Raw genomic sequence first — 22111 nt, 5'->3', positions numbered from 1 at the left:
CAGACAATGGGAGTGGACACCTCACCTGTATAAAAAGGTGAGGTGTCTGCATGTGCACACATGCGGTTATCCAAACAACTTCAGATGTTCCGGTTGAGCCAGTCTGACTGGAGTGCTGTGTTTGTTTGCCCTCCAAACATACAGCCCCACCTCACGTGTTCACTCTGTGAGAGAAAGCTGACTAGTCAATACATCTTTCAGACAAGAAAGAGAAACAACAATAATGAATCACCTAATCAGCACCTGGGAACCGCTGCACAGCTATGACGGCAGCCAAATTTTGGGTGGAGGATTAGTTCCCTCTGAAAGGGAGAAGTTAATTACGTGGCTCTGATGCACCTAAAGTGTGCTGTTCGATTTGTGGTTAATCCTCATCAAACTGCTGCACGAGGATTATGCGTTTTGACTGACACCTTGTTCAAATTAAACTGGTGAAATACATCCTCGTATACACTTTGAAGCACATCTGCACAGTCAAATGATCAAGCACAGCCACAGACAGAGGGGGGGGGGGGAGAAAGCAATACGGAAAAAAAGGAGGGAAAGGCAATGCTGAGACAGATCACATTCAATGAGTTCGCAGCGCTCTCTGAGTAAGACAGCATTTTAAATAAAACATGAAAGCTGGAGAAGAAGGCACTCCTCCTATACAGAAGCTTGTGACAAGCCATGATATTCTGAGAGACAGCACACCAAGCTCAGAGGCATCCCTGGGGACACCCTCCAACCTCTCCATCAGATAGTATCAGAACCATCAAACACAGTACCCCCCATCCACACTTCATCCGAGGCTCCTCAGCAGAGGCCAGACTGACCGTCGGGCTGTAAGAAGCTGATAGGCACTTATGCACTGACTTCCTCTGCATGTGCACTCCCTCCTCTCTGTATCTGTGATTGGATGACAGAAGATCCATCACTCACAGATGAGAGCACTACAGTCATCAAGGAGTTAACTCTCAATCCAGAAGAAACATGAACTAAATGAGGTCCTGTTTAGGCTCCCCCCTTTTCTCTGCCAGAGCTATTAAACTGTGAGAGGCTTGAGAGCAAGGGCCTGTATCAACATTGATATGAACATGTAAATAAGTCATGGTTAATCTCTCTCTCTCTCTCTCTGCAAAAGCCGTATGCACATTTTTAGAATTCCCAGAGTTCTGCTGACGTGTAGAAAGAGATGAAAGATTCATGCTGGTTTTAAAAAATTCAAACAGATGTCCTGAACTTTCGGTACATAGCCAATATGGATAAATTATTTAGTCTCCCAGAAAGGGAGTGTGTGGGGTTTGGACTGTGCAAATCCAAACAATAATAAAGCAAATAGATAAAAAACGGTGATAAGACAGTATTGTGCACCATCAATAACACACTGCTTTGCATGTCTAGCATAGACTAATACTATGTAGAGTTCATGGTTTATTTGATTTTTCTTTTGTTGTTTCCAGTAGGATTGATGCAGGTGAAGCTGCAGAGTTGGTCAGTGAATGCACCAGTAGAGGGAGACCATGTCACATGACAGAGCTGGAAACACTGCTCTGCTTTTCATTTCCCCTTTTCTACACATTTTAATCAATAAAAGTGGTACTCATACATAACAATTATAGAAATAAGATGTATAAATATCCCAAAAGCATTATAAGACTGAATAATTTTGAAATTTACGCCTATACTTAATGTTAAATAGACCTTTAAAACATTTTTTTAATTAATCCTAATTTAAAAACTAGTTTAGCAATTCTTAACAGTTGTCTTTACATAGAACATATTTTTATAATTATTTTACATAAAGTATTATTTTTTTTATCACATTGTGAAATTTTCCTGTGATTAAAGTTAATGATGTAGTAATATATTTGTGAGCTGATTAAAGGGTTAAACTGAGTCGGACATGACACTGAAATGTGATCCAGTTCCTGATGAATGAGTCTGGTTGTGGTTGAGACCTCGTTACCTAGTTGCTTTTTACTTCTAATTTTCACAGGTGGTTTTTCGTGTCGTCATCACAATCTTGTTTGTGCACGAGCTGGAATGTAAAGCTCACGCGCCGGTCCTGTAAGTGCGTCGCGCGCTGTGCCATCGTCCTCCGCGCACTGCGTCATGGCGACATGAGGTGGAAAAGTTACGCATTTCCTAACCGGAGTGTGAGGAATACCTCTGTGACAGCCTGCAGATTTACATTTGTAAGTACTTTAATGTGTTATTGAGGCGAATATGATGATATTTCATGTCTTCTGCTGATATTTCCTGTTTACTGTCTCACCTGTGCAGCAGCAGCCAGGTGAGCTAACACCTGTGCGCAAGCAGTGTGTAGTGTTTACATAATAGTAGCTTATCTTAGTCATTTCACCTTGTCAAACTATTGGAAGTTATTGTATTATGAGTATTATTGGATTGTATGCAGTAGAAAGACTTTGGTCAGTAATGTTGTAACTCATTCATTGAGTTTCTGACTTTAACTCCTTGTTTTCTCTCTTTCTCTCTTGTCAGCATGGTGGACTACAGTGTGTCAGATGCAGCAGTCTCAAAGAGAGGTGGTGGCCCTTTTAAAATGGAGGAGCTGTCTTTAAGTGCCTTGCTGGAATGCCCTCTGTGTTTCGAGCCACTGGACGTGTCAGCCAAGGTGCTGCCCTGCCAGCACACTTTCTGTAAGTCCTGCTTGCAGCAGAGGCACCAGGCTGCCCACTCCCAGCTGCTCTGCCCAGAGTGTCGAGCTCCTGTCTCGGCCAGGACGGTGGAGGAGCTTCCTACAAACATCCTGCTGGTGCGGCTCCTGGAGGGGCTCCAGGGGCCCAGCAGGGACAGACACACAGCCCGCTACGCAATGCCCTCGGTCAGGGGCAGCTTGACTGTCAGGGAGGGTCAGCAGCAGCAGCTTGAGAGTCAACACAGAGAGAAGCAAGGGCACAATGAGGTCAGTGCACGACCCCGGCCTAAACCGCTTCATATCTATAAGAAATATGAACAACTTTGTCTCTGCTTTGGGTGACAAATTATGTGATGAGTTTTTGTTTCTATTACAGGAAATTACACAATCTTTTGATGGCCATAACCTACTGTTATTGTCCTTTCAGTGAAACAACGTACACTGTGTGACCCCAAAAAAAGAATAATTCGCAGGCTCAGTGGTGTTTGTGAATGGGTTAAGCCTATTCAAGGATTAAAACATTTGTTATTCAAACATTACAGGAATGCTGACCATATTCCAAAGCCCAACCTTTTTTAGATTTTGAATGCATTTGTTCCTCCTTACTTTGGATTTTAAACACGACCTCCTAGGGTATCGAACGGTATGGCTGTCAACCGATTAAAATATTTAATCGCGATTAATCGCAAATTAATCGTGATTTTTATCTGTTCAAAATGTACCTTAAAAGGAGATCTGTCAAGTATTTAACTCTTACAATGCAAATGTATGTATATATTTATTAAAATCAATTAACAACACAAAACAATGACAAATATTGTCCAGAAATCCTCACAGGTACTGCATTTAGCATAACACAATATGCTCAAATCACAACATCTCAAACTGCAGCCCAACAGGCAACAACAGCTGTCAGTGTGTCAGTGTGCTGACTTGACTATGACTTGACCCAAACTGCATGTGATTATCATGAAGTGGGCATGTCTGGAAAGGGGAGACTCGTGGGTACCCATAGAACCCATTTTCATTCACATATCTTGAGGTCAAAGGTCAAGGGAACCCTTGCCAGTTTTTCCTTACGTATAGCGTAAGTTTTGAGCGTTATTTAGCCTCTTTCGCAACAAGCATGGTTGGTACCAATGGATTCCTTAGGTTTTCTAGTGTCATATGATGCTACTCTAGCTTTAAAACTGAGCCTGTTACAACCTAAAAATCTCAAATTGCGTTAATGCTTTAAAGAAATGAGTGGCGTCAAAACAAATGTGCGTTAATGCTTTATTATCACGTAAGCTTTGTTTATTACAATATTGATATAAACCATATTGCGATAGTGTAAATTTTCTGGAAAATCAATTTAGAAACTTTAATGGATGAAATCACCAGACATGAATGTTTGTTTTTGGCTCATCCAGTAAAATAGATACCAGACAAATCAAAGTGTTTTATAGAGCAATCCTGCTCATTGATTTGCAACATTGCCCACAATGTCCTAATACGCCCACACATGTTAAAGGCAGAGCTACTGTTGCTCCGTGTAGACGCTGTGGTGAAATCTCTGACAGTTGAGAAATGTATATTTCCTCATGGTATTTATTGTCTTCTCTCCCAACCCTATGATGTCTAGACTCTAGTTGATTTATTCCTGACCTATTTAATTACTCACCACTGTGTGTTCACCAAATTTTAATGGGCTTTTTGCCTGTATGAGATTATGTGGCGCATTAGAGCTGGAGTGTGATCCAACCTATCAAAATGTTTCCTCTGACGAAGTGTTCATCCAGGCCTAAAGTGATGAGGTCCCTTCAAACCTGTACGAATGGTGTCTATCATTACTCTACAGGTGTATTTAAGACAGAGGATGATTTCATCTCTGTCTCACATCACAGAGAAAATCAAAACCACATTACTCCTGAGTAGGGCTGCCCCCTCGTAGCCGATTAATCGGTTGTTTTGGTCTTAGTCAGCTAAGATTTTTGTAGTCGATTAATCATTTTTATGCTTTTTTCATTCTGAATGACTTATTTCCAAGAAACATATGAGCGCATCTTTGATAAACACAAGATCTAAAGTGGTGCTTTTGTGTGATTCTTTGTGGAGAAACTCAGTTTCAGAAGTCTGTCGATTAAATCAACTAATCAATTAGTCGACAAAATTGTATGTGTGTTAGTTGCCTAAGAAATTCTTTGGTTGAGGACAGCCCTACTCCTGAGTTTTTTCCTTGTCCTCAGACATGACCTGAGTGAGGAGAGCTCTATATTAACTTATATACAGTATAACACCTATTATACAGGGCAACAGGCGTAGGAAGACCATACTGTAGGAATTTTCCAAATATAGCAAATGGAATGGGAGAAATTAGTGTGTTACGTACAAAGATTCAATGTATTTCATTGCTTTAACTTACTTAGGTCTGGAAAATTATAAAATAAGACTATTTTTGGTGCATGTTTTAACATTACTTATTTGTATAATGCAGGTCTGTGCAGCACATTTTGCACTGTCACCTACTTTAAACCCATCAGAGATCTGAGGATCATAAAGGTACTTCACAGCCAGTAAATCATTACGCAGTTTTAATTTGATGCTGATGTTTTATTCTCTGAGGTGATGAGAAACAAAGAAACCTGCCTCCTCTATAGTCCTGTGCATCAACTGCTTTGAGCATTTAAGAGTTTACTTATAATCTGTAGCTTGAGTTCAGCCAGAGTTCAAAAAGCGCAGTCAGGTTCACCAGGGTGAGTTTGGGATCATTCTTCCGCCCTTCAAACGCGTACTTCAGAAACCTCCCGTGAAAAAACGTTACACTGTAATTACTGGTGGTGCATCGGCTCAACAAGCCTTTGATTCGGTTCGTATTGCGTCACTGTATCAGGTTCGGTTTGTTTTGCACATTAGGGAGAAGAAAAACATAACCATTTGTTTGAACCCCAAAATATATAATGATTGATTGATAGTAATGACTATATTTATCTATATTTTATGAAGCCGTAAAACAGATTTTATACATAAAATAAGACAGGCTACTTAATATTCAAGTAGGCCTTTTTTCAGATAATTGGCTCTTCGATGTCTCAGGTACATGGTACAGGTCATCACATAATTAGCAGGCCTGTATTTAATAGTGGTGCCACGGTTCGGTTTGTACAGTCATCGAATGGTTAGTTTTTTTACTGTTTGGTTTTGCATCCCCTGTAATTTTCTCTACCATCATCGTTTCACTAAGGCCAGGCATCACAACAGTTCATTTCAGTGAGCTTATCTCAAAAGAAACAACACGTGGTCTGTAGATAGATTTATGAGGAGGAACCTGATAAAAAGTAAGGTCGGCCTGACACTAAGGAGGAAAAGTAGATCGATGTCGGCGGTTTATTAGAATCGGTGTTATTATTGCAGATTGATTTAAATTCCTGAAAAACACCATTCAAATTAAATATAAAAGCAGAATGCATAATTCTTTGAAAAAGGGATTCAGTTCACCGTAATTGACCCACCGTAGAGCTGCTGGAGATCAGCAGGTCAGCAGTAGATGTCTCATAGAAGTGGTGTACATCATCTGAAAGCTGGGAACCTGAAGATTAATTTGAGATGCAGCCCAGCACTGTGTGACAAGTTGTTCTCATCATTAAATCAGAAATAAACATGATTTCATTAATTAATTGAAATAAATTGTAAAAGTGTATCAAGGCTTAGAACATTATGATAAAGGGATATAATGGTCATCCCCATGCTCTGTTATGTCTCATAAGTTGTTGCAGCAATTTTTGGGTTGATACCATTTGTTACACAGATTTGGTGCTAAATTTAACCATTTGTTACCACCCAACAATTGATCAATAATCCCTCCAGAATACCACATTAAGACACCAAGACCTTGAGGAACACCATAGAAAAAAACATGCTGTGATTTAGTATCTCGAACTTTTGACATTTAGAGATTTCTGCAAGAATTGCATTTTTCGGTGATCTGATGGCGAGCACTTCTGTTGTGGAAACTTCTCAGAAACCCCCTTATTGTCAGTATACCTAGGAAAGCCATACATCCACTGAATGCCCTAGGTCTCTAATTTGTGGCTGTAAAATTCATAAGGCTGTGATTATCCTAGAGGTCACCAAGGGTCATTTTATACAGTGAGGTCAAATAAAAATAAAAAAGGTCTCCCTACAGTGAAATGGCTACTATGGGGACTAACATCATCACACATGAATACAGTTGGGCTCATTGGATCCACAAGAGTCTTAGCTTTACAGTGAGACCCAATTTATGCAATTCCAAGGCTGTTTAGGGACCCCAGTTTGCAAAAATATTAAAATACACCATTATAGAATAGGGGAAAATAACATATTTATACTTCATGCAAAAAACATTGCAAAAAAAATATGCATTTTTTTCCCCCAAACTGCATGTGATTATCATAAAGTGGGCATGTCTGTAAAGGGGAGACTCGTGGGTACCCATAGAACCCATTTTCATTCACATATCTTGAGGTCAGAGGTCAAGGGAGCCCTGTAAAAGTGGCCATGAGTTTTTCCCTCGACAAAATTAACCCTAACCTTGGAGCGTTATTTAGCCTCCTTCCTGACATGCTAGTATGACATAGTTGGTACCAAAGGATTCCTTAGTTTTTTTTAGTTCCATATGATATAGCTCTAAAATTGAGCCTGCTACAGCCTCTGAAAGACAGCAAGGTAAAATTCATTTTGTGAAACGTCATGCAAGTTCTGAAATATTCTATTATATGCTGTATATAATATTTGCAGAAAATCAGTTAGTGTCTCAGGGCCGTTTATGTGCTGTTTACCCTCAACATCACTGAAAAAAAAGACATTTACAGTGAAACTTGAGTCAACACTTGATAATATCATCTTAAAAGGGGAAAAGGATGTGTATGAGACACATTTGCAAATCTAGATAAGAACATCACACGTCTTTGTCTGCACAAAATCTATTAGGTTTGACACCACGCACCCTTGTTAATAAAACTGAAACTAGCATGTGTTGAACACTCACCGAGAGCCTGTAATCTGTGTCTGGATCGTGTCATTTTACAGATATGTGAGCCTGTTGTCTCTCTTTTTAAACAATGAATCAGCAAATACCCTGATCACTGTTTGTCACAGTTAAATGACTAAATAAAGAGTGTCGTGCTTCACCTTCTTAAAATACAGTTGTATTGACTCAATATTTTTTCATCTTTAAAACAGAGTTCAGCCTAGAGGGCCTTTACACCCCAAACATCTTTAAAGACATTGATTTCACCATCTTCAGAAATGTATATCATCATGTTAAATAAATTCACCACTTCATTTGAACGTACAGCAGCTGATTTGTTTTCGTCTGTTTTTCAGCTTGCTCTCAGAGCTCCGATGCGTAACCGACACGGTGATTCGTCAGGAGAGCTGGTCCTCACGCCTGCGAACGGTATCATGCCGAAACACAAAGTGGATGAGGGTTGGCACCACGGAAACGCCGGCGACAGTAGCGATGCTTCTGTCACTGCCAGCATGCCGCAGGCCGTCAGCCAGATGCCTCAGCTGCAGCCCCTCCAGCAGTCCCAACCTCCGGCTCTCTGCAGGGCGCTGCTCGACTTTAACCCCGAAGAGAGGAATCTGGAAGACAGTAAATATTGTCTCAGCTTCCTCAAGGTCTGACTCTCTAACTAATGACTTAACACAGCAGGAACACTTACTCACTTTAATAGGGCTCAGTATTGTATATGTATACTTTATCTTTTAAAATACTCGCAGGGTTTCCTACTTTTGAATTAATGCATAAAGAAAATGATTACACTTCAGGGAATAATGAAGCATTAACCTTCATTTTAGTATGTATGAAGAAAAACATATCAGATATTTTATATTCTACCGATAATTTTCTCGATTAATCTTTGGTCTGTGAGCAATCATTGGATTTATAAGAGAGCAAAGGTCTTGTTTTGTCCAAAAAACAGTCCAAAACCCAAAGGTATTCAATTTATTATCATGGAAGATTAAAAAAATCAGAAACTATACACAAGTGGGAGACTGGAACCAGTAAAGTTTTGCCATTTTTGTTTAAAAAATGACTTTTAGGATTATTCAAATAACAAAATTGTTGCTGATTCATTTTCTGTAGATCGACTTGTTCGACTAATCGTTGCAGCTCTAAAATATTTACTTTTTACAGTTTCATGAATTCTAGAATTAGCTTTATTTCCCTGGATATTATCATTGCTTTTAGTTCTTTTCACTGCTTTGAGAGACTTGTGGAGCTGCAGGCTCAGACCTCTGCTGCAGCGGTTGTTACTAACCCTTAAGGGTTTCTGAGGCGGTTATATAAGGGCCTCAGTACTCTCCATTAAAGCACACTTGCACTCAGTTTTTTTTTTTTTTTCAGTTTTAATGCAGACGGTCAAATGGTTTTTAGAGCGAGGCTGGCCACAGAAAGGACTGGGCCGGCAGACACAAAGCCAGTTGATGTCACATGCTGCAGGAGAGATGTAGAGCTCGGAGAGTGCTCAGTCTCCAGGGCGAGCACGCTCTGTCATAAACACCTGGCCAGTGGTTTCTCTGCCTCTCACCTTGTCGCCACTTTCTCTAAGTTCAGTTGTGTGTCTTTTCTTTCTGGTTTACAGGGGGACATCCTTACTGTCATCAGACGGGTGGATGAACACTGGATTGAAGCCAAGCTCTGGGACAAAGTTGGAATTTGCCCTCTGCAGTTTACAGAGGTGAGCTATCTCTCTCTCTCTTTTACTTCCTTCATTGTTTGAATGTGGGTCGCGGCCTTTTCAGCGTGATCAAGGTCGACACCTGCCGTTTGGCACTCCGCTCTGATGGTGCAGCTCTTGTAATGAATTGAACCGTAGATGTCGTCGCTGGATGTCATTAATTCCAGGTCACTGCCAGGGCGCTACCTTGATTTTCATTCAAATCTTTGATTCATACGTAAATGTCACTCCTGCGCTGCAAAGTGCTGAGGCAGAGAGATAATCTGTCTGAAGCCTTGCTGTGTCTGCAGCTGCTCATTAGTGTGTGACTATGTGGCTTGCTCAGGCTGGCAGCGCTTGCTTAGCTAGCTGACTGTCATTTGTTTTCCTCTGTACTTTCTGCCTCCAGGAATTAACTTCATCCGTGCCGGGGAGAATTGTATGTGTTGCTACAGTGGGGTTAATGTGGTGCCTTATTCAGTTCTTGTTTACTTCCCCCACTTGTCATCTGCTTTAAAACATTTTTTTCCTAATATTTTGTCTCTTATTATTAGTCCTCTCCTCTTCTTACGCCTCCTTTCATCTCCTGTCCACCCATGTCTCCTGCTAAAGCCCCGCCTCAGTGGTGCTCTTCATCATCTTCTATCTGTACTCTATTCTTTCATCCTCCTCTTCTCTCCTCTCCCCTCTCCTTTCCGAGCCTCTCCTCCTGTCGTGCAGCCAGGCGTGAAGACACAGTAATGCTTTCTCTGCTTGGGTGGCATAACAGCACATCACTGTGGGGAGTGAAAGCATTAACCCTGCCATGCCTGTCAGTCTGTGCAGCGTCTCTCTGAGCACCAGTCAACCCTCCCTGGCTTACTGGCTGGTACTTATGCTCCCGTCTGCCTGCCCGTCCAACAAGTTGTAGGGGTGAGTGGAGTAGTGATAAGTGGGTGTATTTAGTCAGCCGTTTCGCTGATCAGCAGGAGCAGATAGGAGCAGATAGGAGCAGGTAGGAGCGAGTTGGAGAGAATTCTCTTGACTGAGGTTTGACTATTCTGTGTTATCCTGATTTTCACTGTGGTATCTCTCCATGTGTTCATCTCTTCCAGCCAAACACGGTGGCTGCCAAACTGCTAGAGGGGAAGAGTCGGAAGGGGAGTGACTCAACAGAATTTTACCATCGGACCGGGAGCGGGGGCAAAGACAAGGCCACTGACGTATCCAATGCGACCACCCATTACGGAGTCTCTCAAGTCCCAGCGAAGACATCCGTCATCAATGCTTTGCCCCTCTCCAACCAGCGGAAACAGCCCACAGCCAGCAGCATCAACTTTTATCAGACTACCAGAGGAGAGACAAGCAACATCAGCACCTTCAACAATTTCAGCCGTCCGGGTCAGCCACACCACCTCTCTGTGTCTCTTGCTGCCCGGGGCCACTCTCATCCCTCGAGAGTGAACTCTCAGCGAATCAGACGCCACTCTGACACCACACACAGACACCTACAGGTGAGTCATGTGCCAACTAGGGCTGTCAATTGATGAAAATATTTAATCGCGATTAATCGCATGATTATCCATAGTTAATCGAGATTAATCACAAATATATTACACATTTTTATCTGCTCAAAATGTACCTTAAAGGGAGATTTGACAAGTATTTAATACTGTTATCAACATGGGAGTGGGTAAATATGCTTGCTTTATGCAAATGTATTTATATATTTATAGAAATCAGTTAACAACACAAAACAATGACAAATCTTGTCCAGAAACCTTCACAGGTACTGCATTTAGCATAAAGAATATGCTGAAATCATAACATGGCAAACTCGAGCCCAACAGGCAACAACAGCTGTCAGTGTGTCAGTGTGCTGACTTGACTATGACTTGCCCCAAACTGCATGTGATATATGCTATATATGATATCATAAAGTGGACAAGTCTGTAAAGGGGAGGCTCGTGGCTACCCATAGAGCCCATTTTCATTTACATGTCTTGAGGTCAAAGGTCAAGGGGCCTCTGTGGAAATGGCCATGGCAGTTTTCCATCGTCAAAATTTAGTGAAAGTTTGGAGCATTATTTATCCTCCTTTGCATTGACATGTTATTCTCACATTAACTTTGACAGCCCTAGTGCCGACATATCTGCCTTTATGCATGCTATAGAGATGATGTGATAAAGTTTCTTTTCAGATTCCTCTTCCTCATAATCGTTGAGCTAAACTGCGTCTGGCTTTTGTTTTGTTTGCAGTGATTTGTTTTAACAGAAAACATGTGGTCGGCAAACGGCACGGAGGTTTTCTGTGAGATAATAGATGTTTTTATCTGAGTCACCGAAGGATCCCTCAGGGGCGCAAGGAGGGAACCATGACACTAAGCTTAAGGAATGAAAGAGAGGCATCGCCCTTATGTTGGCCGCCACATGATTAAGTGGCTCTCATTGAGACAACACAGATGTGGAAAAGGGCTAGATATGAAAGGAGCAAGGACTGAAGGTGAGAGGACCGCAACTTTGAAAGGTCTTCAATCAAGACTCCAGGGACATAAGCCAGGGTTTCCCCTCATCGATGAGGGTGTGTGTCCTTTGTCTTTCTTCAGCTCAAGGAGATAATATAGTACTTGAGGGAAGTTGTGTACTTGTCTTATTGTTAAAGCTCCTCTGTAAGTGTAAAACACATAGAGGCCCAGTTTAAGTGCTTCTATTAGCTTCTACGAAGGACAACGCTACTGAAAAACTGAGCTTGCCTTTACTGCTATCATGTGATCTAAATTAATCACAAGGGTGTGTGTGTGACAAAGTCTCGAATGCTCTTGAAACCGACTCTTGAAACTTTCAGCTCTTTCAGGGCAGCCTTTGGCATCTATGAATAAAACCTCTGACCATACATTTAGAAATATTTTGTTCTCAGCTGGCTATCAGGATGAAATGCTTACCCACTCTTTTCATGTGACCAACATGATACCTGCTGCATATTTTATACAGCCTGTATCGCATGGCAGGATGATGGATGGATGTGGAACATCTCCATGAGACATTTTTGTGGGCATTCAATTTCTTTAGTTATGTTTACATGACCAACATCTAGATAGAAACACTGTGAAATAGCATGCTGCGAAAATGCTAAAAGTATATTAGTTCTGATCACATTAGCTTAAATGTTTTGGTGGATATATTTCATATCAACAATCTCATGCAGTCGGACACGTAGTCATTCATTTAAATTAGAAACAATGTAATAAGATACTGTGAATACTGCATAAAATCATAGCCAGTTAGTGTCTGAGTGCAGTGGCAGCATAACAGCCTCTGCAAGGCTTAATAATGTAACCTGTTGCCAAGTGCCCTGCCCCCTGAGATAATGATTTCCTTTGATTCAGTTGGAATTTCACAGCTCTACCCTGCAATTATACATGTCAGAGCATAAAAATGCTAAACCTCATGCAGGTCGGAGAGGAACCAGGAGAGGAAGTAGGGTGGAGGAGACTTGTGAACAAGATTAAAAAGCAGGAAATGGAGTAGATAAGACAGGAAGAGGAAACGGTGAGAGGAAATACTGAAAAAAAGGGGTGCTGTAGTGCTGGGAAGAGAAACGGAAAACAAACTGCAAAAAGGCAAAAGACAAGAAGTAAGAAGAAGGAGGAGGAGAAATGAGAGATAGATGTAGAGAGTGGGAGGCTTGGAGAGTCCCTCAGCGTGTCTGCTTATCTCTCTCATGCTGATGATGATGAGTCACTGGTAAAGTTGGTTACATAACAGACCCCTCTCTCCCCTGCCTTCAAACTCCTTCCTCTTCACTAAGCAGGTAACACTCACTCTCACATCAGTGGGCCAGTAATAGCAGACAAGCCACACACCCTTTTTTAAAGGAGCGGAGGGCTCTGGCCCTAAAGCCGAGGTTCAGCTCCCCACTGACCACGCCGGCATGTGTGCTATTCTTAGTGCTGCCTCCCAACAGCTCACACCTCTGGCTCCACTGTTTCAAAGAGAGAGAGAGAGGGATGCGTCTTCCCACGGACTGTGGATGAAAAGACGCGTATTAGTGTGAATATTGGCATGGTTATGTAAGAGCAAAATTTAGGATGGAAATGAGCCAAAAGCAAAAACATCTTCAAATGCAACATAGAAAAGTTCAATTTCACATCATACTTCACTGGTACACCAGTGTTACAAAAAGCTTATTGGTACTTAGTTCCTCTTGAAGTCTGTCAATTGACTAGAATCGACCTGAAACGATGAGTTGAGTAAACTATTAGTTGATCGACAGGACATGAATCAGCAATTATCTTGGTGTTTGATTAGTAAGTAGGTTTATTTATATGGCACCTCTCAAGCGCAGAACGCCACAAAGTGCTTCACAATACAAAAATAAGGTAACAAATATTTAAAGAAATGACTGAAAAATCGATACCGCAATATTTTACGTGGCAGTATTGTATCGATACATGGATGTCAAGTATCGATCTTTTATTATATAAACCAGCCGCTTTTCTTTCTTTCAGAGAATGTATCGGGCTCAGTCTGAAAGATACTGATATCATATGAAACTAAATAAACCTAAGGATCGATTGGTACCGACCATGTGATGCTAGCTTGTCGGGAAGAACGCTAAATAACGCTCCGAAGTTAGGCTGAATTTTGGCGAGGAAAAATTGGCATTGCCATTTTCAAAGGGGTCCCTTGACCTCTGACCTCAAGATATATGAATGAAAAATCTGAGATGAACAGAGTAAAAATGTTATCTTATTAGATAAAACAGATCCTATAGACCTACTGGCTAATATAGTTGGGTGCCTGACCTTGCAGGATCACCAAGATCTCAACAATCTTGAATTGAATTCTGAATTTGATGGATAGCCACAGTGCAGAGAAATAGAGATCACTGTCACATGAGACATTTTAGAGGACCTGGTCAAAAGCTCAGCAGCAGCATCTTGGACCACCTGTGAGCAGTCCCAGATGTTTCGCTGAGGCAGGTGAAGGGGGAGTTTTATTTGAGATGGAATGAAATAAAAGCAGGGATAAATTGTTTTTTAAATCATTTTTCAAGCAAACAGTCTCTTGGTCCAGCTTCACAAATTTTAGCTTTTTCTTTTTCTCATATAGTAAACTGAATATCTTTGAGTCTTCGACTTCGACAATACATGCAAATTGAAGACGTCATCATGGGCTTTGGGATATTGTCTAAGCATTTTTCACTATTTTCTAACAGATCAAATGATTAATTAATTAATAAGAAAAAATCCCCAAATGAATCAATAATGAAAATAATCCTTAGTTACAGCCCTACCATACTGCAAAAAAGATGCTGTTATTGTAAATCGGACAATTTCCATTAGTCTGCCCAGAATATATTCCAGAAAATTTTACAGAAAATTGTGTCATTATTTCCTATTAGATCAGATCCTGATCCCTAATAAAACTTGATTTAATTTTCCAATCTATTACGCTTTTATTAAAAAAATATTATTTTATTTAAAATGCAGTATATCAGTGATTCTGTCATGAAACTTCAATATTTAATAACGTATTTTAGGCCTACATAAAAATTTAATGTAAAGACTCTTTCCACCTCAAACTCGTTCACAACCCAGCTTCTGCTTCTCTTGGCTCATCAACTAAAATGTGATTGTGAATAAAATCCAAATATTTACATTTAATAAAATCGTTCTACACAACATAATTGTTGCTAGTCCATCACCTGAGCCAATGAGCTCCTTACTATTTAATAGAGTTTGGTGACATTACTTTATTCACGATTAGAGGTCTAATTATGCAGGGCCTTTACGTCAGTAATTAATTCACTTTTTGTTCATCTCACAGAAACAGTATTGGCTATCCTGTGTGTCCAAAACCACATTTTATTTATCTTTTTTTTCCACACTTTAACACACACTTTATGAGCTAGTGTTGAGCTTTGCAACAATATCTTTTTTGGGTGGGATTTGGGGATTTTTCATCCACTGTTTACCTCTCTGAGCTCTGTATCAATTTGGACATTTGTTATATTCAGCCTACATGCAGGGGGAATTATTTTCTTAAAATAATTACAAGTAAGGAACCTGGTTATCGGCTGATGCACTGAAAGACATTATTCGAGAGAGAAACTCAGTGTTCAAAATTAGATAAATAGATTAGACATAATGAAATAAACAATCATATGATTGAATACAAATTAAATTTCTAACATAACTACTGCTGGTTGTTCGTTCTCGCTGGCAGGAGAACACCAAAAGGTGAACATTATTATTCTGTTAATTTGTCTATTTATGGCAGCATTACTTCTGGCTGCAGGAGTACTATCTCAACCATTTACACCAAATAAGACTTTATTCACTGCATGCAATAGCGGAATTACTCTCTCCATGTAAATATAGCCACTGCCACTGCTGGGTCACTGAACCTGGCCATTGCGTGACTGCAGCATAGCCGAAGCAGTATCTGATAAAACGCAAACCAAGAATAGAAAAAGGACACAGAGTAATGACAAGAAGTAAATCATTTAATGCATGAAAAAAAAATATTACACAATTTAAGAAGATGGCAGTGCTTTGCTGTTAAAAAAATCTGTGTCCATGCTGCTGCTTCTGCTTTCTCGCCGTTTCAGCAACACGGAGAAATTAAGGCAAGGACAGGAAGTTCTCTTTTCTTCAGGAAGTTGCTTTTAGTGTAAATGTCATGTGAATGTCACAAAAGACTCATAGCCAAAGCAACTTTAGATAACAGTGATGCACTCTCATCCATCCACTCTCCTATATGATGGAGTACATTATATCATAACTTTATCTCGCTTTCTTCTGCCTCACAGCACTGCCTTTGACAAGTGAGGCTGTGCCTATAGCAATGGCTGCCTCTTAATTAGGACTTCTTTTGTGCTTCTTTGAGGTGCAGTGTGAATGCAGCTTAATGGTGGCAGAGCTGCAGGAGGTATGGAGGGAACCCCACGCCCACAGGCCAGCATTAATGCTTTAGTGCTGTAAATAGCAGCAGCCCTCTGTAGACGTCACTGCGGAGATAATAGCACTGGGAAAGTTGTCTTTGCCTCTCTGTAATGGTACAATCAGAAAACATTATGTGTGGGGTTTGCTTGGTCAGAGGACAAAATAAAAAAGTATATAATAAAGATCTCACTAAATGGCCAGTCTCATTTTGGCAATTAAGTAATTTAGGGATTAAGTTTCATACTGTGTTGTTAACGGCTCTGAGACACACCTCAGTGTCACTCCCTGCTAGTCACTGACTGTGTCAGGCCTGACTCACAGCCTGCTGACTTCAAGCCTGTCAGAGTTTCTCAGCTTTAAAAAGAGCAGCTCAGATCTATGAAGATAAAAATGCAAAAGAAGTCTGCCAGGACATTATATATATTTTTTTAGTGTTACTGTATTTTACATAACTTCAAATGTATACATCATAATTTCTTTATAGTTGAAGTTGGAGTTAATAACATCGAAAAAATCGTATCTAATATACAGACAGGTGACAAATTAAAGGAAAAAAAACCTTTGAAAATAGGTGATGAGTAAGTAAATGACGGAAACCCTGCTATGGCCTTGGCTGTCACCATATCTCAACCCAACTGAACACCTATGGGAGATTTTGGAGCAACGTGGTAGATAGTGTCTCCACCACCGTCATTAAAACACCAATATTTTGGTTTAGTTCTGCTTATTTGACATTGTGAGAAGGAAGATATTAAAGGATGGGTTCACATCTTTGCCTGTCTTAAAATAGTACACGCATTCCCTTTGAAACTGTTTTTGCTTGCTGTGATCATTCCTCCTGCCAGGCACTTACCGTCAGTCTCAGCCATTAATCCGTTTTTTCCACACTAACTGACGACCCAGAGACACTACGTCATACCAATGTTGTTTTAGTATTGGCTCACAAGCCTTGTTAGAAGTGGGAACCAAACGTTAGATATCTTCCACAGAGATAAACAAAACATTCATTTTGGACCCGCCAACATTTTTTAAATGATTATTTCACAATCATAATATTTGTTTTCAGGAAAAGCCATACTTTTATTCGGCACCCTTTTAAAGCTCTGTGGATGTATTATTTTTAATATAATATTCGTCTACATAAAAATGTTATCAATAAAACCTTTAAATTCAGTTCAAAATACTTTATTAGTCCCTTAAAGCCAAAGTGGGTAGAAATGGAGTAAATATGATTTAAAAAAAGTTATTTATATAAAACGGTTACTATATCCTGACAGTAGTGCATGAGACAGGTAATCTGAAAAAAAATCATGTGCCTCTGTGTCCTCTGGTGTCCTCTGGTGTCCTCCGGTGCTCCTAACAGCATCAGCGAGATTTCACAGACCGGAGGAAAACAACCAATCAGAGCCAAGCTGGAGTCTGCCGTCTCTGAGCAGCTGTCAATCACTTGCGAACTCCAATCAAACGGTCAAACTAGGCAGCGCCAATTATGAATTAATATTCTGTAACTGTAATGCCTATTTCTCGCCTCAAATGTTGTCAGAAACATCTTGTAGTGCACTGTTTAGCTGTGAAATTAGAAAGTTTACCAAGCACAGCCCACCAGCTTGAACACTCAGTAGGAACACTCTCTCTCTGAAATGACTTGTGATTGGCCAAAGTCTCCCGTCATGGTCTACATTTTTTAAAGTCTGAAAACAGAGCCATGAGGAGGTGCAGAAGTCTAGTTTTCTCTCAGAACACTTGAATTACAATATGCTGAAAGGTTATTATGACATTTTTGCCCAATGATGCCAAAAGCGAGTTTGCAAACAGAAATACAATAAATTCTTAAATAATGTCCCATGTATCATCGTTTGCGTTCCATATGATGATGAATTTTTAATCCCTCCCATTACAGAGCGAGAAGAAGATGAGCAGTGAGACTCCACCCACCATCTCTATGGCTCTGGTGAACCCTCAAATGTCCTCTGCCTCTGCAGACAGCAAACACTCCTCCACGCAGCAGCTCTCCATCAGTGTGTGAGTCACCGATTTAAACATTATATTAATTATATGATAATGTCAGATCGCAGGTGCAATATATAAATAGAAAAAGAAACACTCAAATACCCATAAAAATGCGGTATAATCTGGATTTATGTCGTAGAAAGTGTGGCAGTGACATAGACAAACCCCCTGTGTGACTCCTCAGGTGTGCCGTCCTGTACTCCTACAAACCACGACGGCCTGAGGAGCTGGAGCTGAGGAAAGGAGAGATGGTGGGAGTGTACGGAAAGTTCAAGGAAGGTTGGCTGCGTGGGTTATCGCTCAGAACGGGCAAAGTGGGCATTCTGCCCAGCAACTACATCACGCCTGTGCTCAGGTGAGAGGCTGTGATCCCTGACTGCAGAAAGTGGGAGCTGAATGACATTTGCATTCAGACAGTAATTTAGTGTGGGCAGGACGACATGTCATCATGAAACAGAAATAAAACACTGATGTTGGTGCTTGGATCAAAACTTTAACTCCAGTACAAGAGATAGATAGTTCAGTATGTACTAAAGTGTCTCTTTGCCTATGCAGAACCTCAGCCAGACTCCTGGAGACCAAAGCAGCTATTGCGTCCTCACAGTACAACACAGTAGCTGGAAAGAAACCCACAGCTGCCAAGAATCCTGCTGTGGTCCTTGCACTTGATAGGGTAAACTCTGATGGAGCGATTTACTCATCAGGACAGATCCCATCTGTACCAAATGGAGCACAGCATGCAATGTCATCCACTGGCGCTGGAAAACCGTCCCTCTATGGGGCTTCACAAGGTTGGGACACTGTGAGGCGCATCTTTAACCCTCACAGAGGTGAGTGATAAACATCTACCTTCTAACTGCTTGATTAAATTAGAGATTCTGCCAGGTTGTCAATGAATGCCTATTAAATGGGTTTTTTCAGGCTCAAACCACTTCTCCCATACGTCCAATCTGAACTTCCCATCCAACTCGCAGCACTTTGCACAAGTTCAGCCGTCTGGCTACTCGCCTGCCCTGCAGAGGAAGAAAAATTCTGGCAGACCACGCGGCTGGATGACTGAGTCAGCAGCGCCCTCTGCTGCTGCAGTCTTTAAGGATAGGAACTTCACTGCTTCACATGAGCCTCCGAATGGGCCTCATTCAATTCTAGTCAGACCCGACTCACACAAGAATAATACAGACAAGGTAATGTCATACTTGTGATTTCTTGCAAGAGGCATGAGCATGCATTTGTCTGAAGCTAAGTACTCTGTGTTCTTCATGTGCATCTGCATGTGCCTTACAGTAAATATTTTACTCCCCTAGCCGGCAAAGTCAGTGCGGTTCTTCACAGATGAAGACTCCCCTCCTCCAAGGCGTCGGACCGCCTCCTGGTCGTCAGGAAATCACGTTCCCTCCAACAGCCGCCCTGGCCCCCCTCTGTTAGAAGTGTGGGCCCCATCGCTCACGCTGGGAAGAGACGGACCAGGGATCATTCTCAAAGAAGGAAAAGCTCCTATTCTCAGGAAAGGCCTTGAAAATGCCAGTTCGGATCTAAATTTGAACCAGCAGAAACCAATATTGTCACGGCCGTCGCTATCAGCCGTGTCGGCTCAGTTCAGCCCCAGCAGGTACGTTGGATTTATCTGTTCGTCCTTGAAAATAAAAAGCATGTTAATTATCAGACAGGGTAGACTTGAAAGTTTTTCATTGATTTGACGGACTGGACAAAAACCTCTTTGCTTTATTTTTTTCCAGACACAGAGTGACCACAACGCATTTAGCCCAGACGGACTCAGAGCTCAGTCTGCTTCAAGGAGACCTCGTCCTCGTGCATAGGGCTCGACCCGATGGACGCGTTCTGGTTACTCAGGAGAGTAGCGGGCAGACGGGCTTATTCCACAGCATTGTTCTTCAAGCCCTCGAGAGGCTCAGCTGACTGCACTGTTATGTATATTTCTATATTCCACGTGTTCAAACTGCCAAATGACTTGAATGATCTGCTGAACAACAAGATGAGTATTGAGGTCCAAAGGTTAATACTGCCATTGACAATCCTTTGTAGGAGGTGTTTATTTTTGTCCTGAGTGCATATGAGAGTGTGGTTAAATCCTCCAGAGATATATAGTGTGTCCTTTAATGTATGTGCATGTTTGTTACACATGTACTATTATAAGACTTTACACAGAATCCCACCTAAAGACTGTTCCTTGTTTAATACCCATGTTACACGCATTGGTGAGTGCCTTTGTCAAAACCCACAAAGAAACAAACTATATTTAAATATATTTAGAGAAATTATGAGGTAAAATATATGTACTGCCTATGTGGTAATAAACTATACATAAAAATGTTTTGTATTTTGGTGTATTTTAGATGTTAACTATAATCATTTAACTAACTACAGTACCATAATGGAGAAATCCTTGCTTGAATGCAAAAGTCCTGCATTCATATCTTCAAATACAAATTAAGATATATGAGTAAGCAAAGTTGGCCTAGCTGTTCTTGCAGCATGTTAAAATACTCATGCAAGAACTATTCTAGCATTACAGCAGAGTTAACCACTCCATATTATGTTTTGGGGGTTACCCTATGTTCTACATGTTAGCACTTATTCTGCAACCTGGCTGGCTGCAGCAAGGCTAGATTACCTACAACTAGAGGGGCCCCACTAGTTCACTGTGTGTCAACTGGTTTGTGGTCATTTAAATTTAAAAAAGTAATTGAAATTGTGCCACTAAAGCACAATTTCAGTTAACGTAATATATAAGGTATATATATTAAGGTGGAGCGTGCCTGATTTTATCTTGAAAAGGGTCACTTTGTCAAAATTAGGATTTTATACCAATATACTTTCTGTAATAGTACAATTAGATACCAATATCTAGAGAATGACTGAAAGAGACATAGGCAAGCTTTCCAGCTTTCACAATACCGGCCTCAGAAAGATCATGAGGATATTCTTGCCTAGGAAGATTACAAACCATGAACTACACAAAACGACAGGGTGCTTGGACATGGAAACAATATTGATAAGAAGAAGATGGAGATGGCTTGGACATGTATTAAGGAATCCATCTGATGACATGACAGAAGTGGCATTGCGTTGGACACTAGAGGGAAAACGCAAAAGAGGGAGGCCCAAAACAACCTGGAGGCGAACCATCGAAGGAGAGATGAAGACGAGAGGATACAGCTGGAACAGCATTGAGAAGAAAGCAAACAACAGAGATGAGTTGAGATCCTTAGTCCTTGCCCATGTGCCACCCGGCGCAACAACGACCAAGTAGGTAAGTAAGTAAGATACCAATATCAATATTTGATAATTATAAAAAAAAGAAAAGAAAGTCAGAACATTGTATATTGGTGTTTAAGTTTTCACATAAACACATAAGAAACAAACATTTTAGATGACAATCCTTTAAATTTCATTATTAAAGAGTTAGTACTGAGTGGGACATATTGCAGTTGAAAAATTAACTTGTCATTTTATGTCTTCATTTATGTAATGGAAGACACTGTTCCTAAATAACCTCAAGCATTGCTTTGGGTTAGTCTTTACTGCAATTTGTTGATAGCCTACTTATCTGTTCACATATACACAATACCAATATATCGGCAATTAGCTAATATCGGCCTGGCCGATTTTATTATCTGCCAATTTATCACATTTAGCAGACCTTGTCACCATAAACATTAAAACAGTGACCCAACAGTTTTGTCTTCTGACAGATAACCTCTATAAACAAATGATGGCTGAAGTACTCGTTATGTCTTGTGATGCTCTGTTGTCTGTTCTCTGCTGACTTAAGGATAATGATTCACTTTACTATTTTTTCATGACTGCACTTATCTGTGTGTTTTGTAT

At 40.7% G+C, this 22111-nt stretch overlaps 1 protein-coding gene across 1 annotated transcript; it reads left to right on the top strand.

Moving 5' to 3' along the window:
* The first annotated feature begins 1403 nt into the window (after window positions 1–1403).
* On the top strand, window positions 1404–20593 carry sh3rf2 (SH3 domain containing ring finger 2). The gene is made up of 11 exons (XM_074648396.1): window positions 1404–2177; window positions 2485–2908; window positions 7988–8284; window positions 9253–9348; window positions 10422–10820; window positions 18153–18274; window positions 18447–18617; window positions 18818–19092; window positions 19184–19446; window positions 19567–19871; window positions 19999–20593. The coding sequence occupies exons 2-11, from the start codon at window positions 2486–2488 to the stop codon at window positions 20177–20179; spliced, it is 2532 nt and encodes an 843-aa protein (XP_074504497.1). The 5' UTR covers window positions 1404–2177; window position 2485; the 3' UTR covers window positions 20180–20593.
* Window positions 20594–22111: the final 1518 nt, after the last annotated feature.

The sequence above is a fragment of the Sebastes fasciatus genome, chromosome 10, assembly GCF_043250625.1.
Source record: "Sebastes fasciatus isolate fSebFas1 chromosome 10, fSebFas1.pri, whole genome shotgun sequence".
NCBI classification, from domain to species: Eukaryota; Metazoa; Chordata; class Actinopteri; order Perciformes; family Sebastidae; genus Sebastes; species Sebastes fasciatus.
The sequence above is the reverse complement of the archived record's forward strand: the minus strand, read 5'-3'. Positions and strand labels throughout refer to the sequence as shown.

Excerpts from the sequence above, each read along its gene's own strand:
- sh3rf2 (XM_074648396.1), top strand. The coding sequence starts at position 2,486 with ATGGTGGACTACAGTGTGTCAGATGCAGCAGTCTCAAAGAGAGGTGGT. Across the intron at positions 10,821-18,152 it reads CCACACACAGACACCTACAG|AGCGAGAAGAAGATGAGCAG; the intron begins GTGAGTCATGTG and ends CTCCCATTACAG. Across the intron at positions 18,275-18,446 it reads CAGCAGCTCTCCATCAGTGT|GTGTGCCGTCCTGTACTCCT; the intron begins GTGAGTCACCGA and ends GTGACTCCTCAG.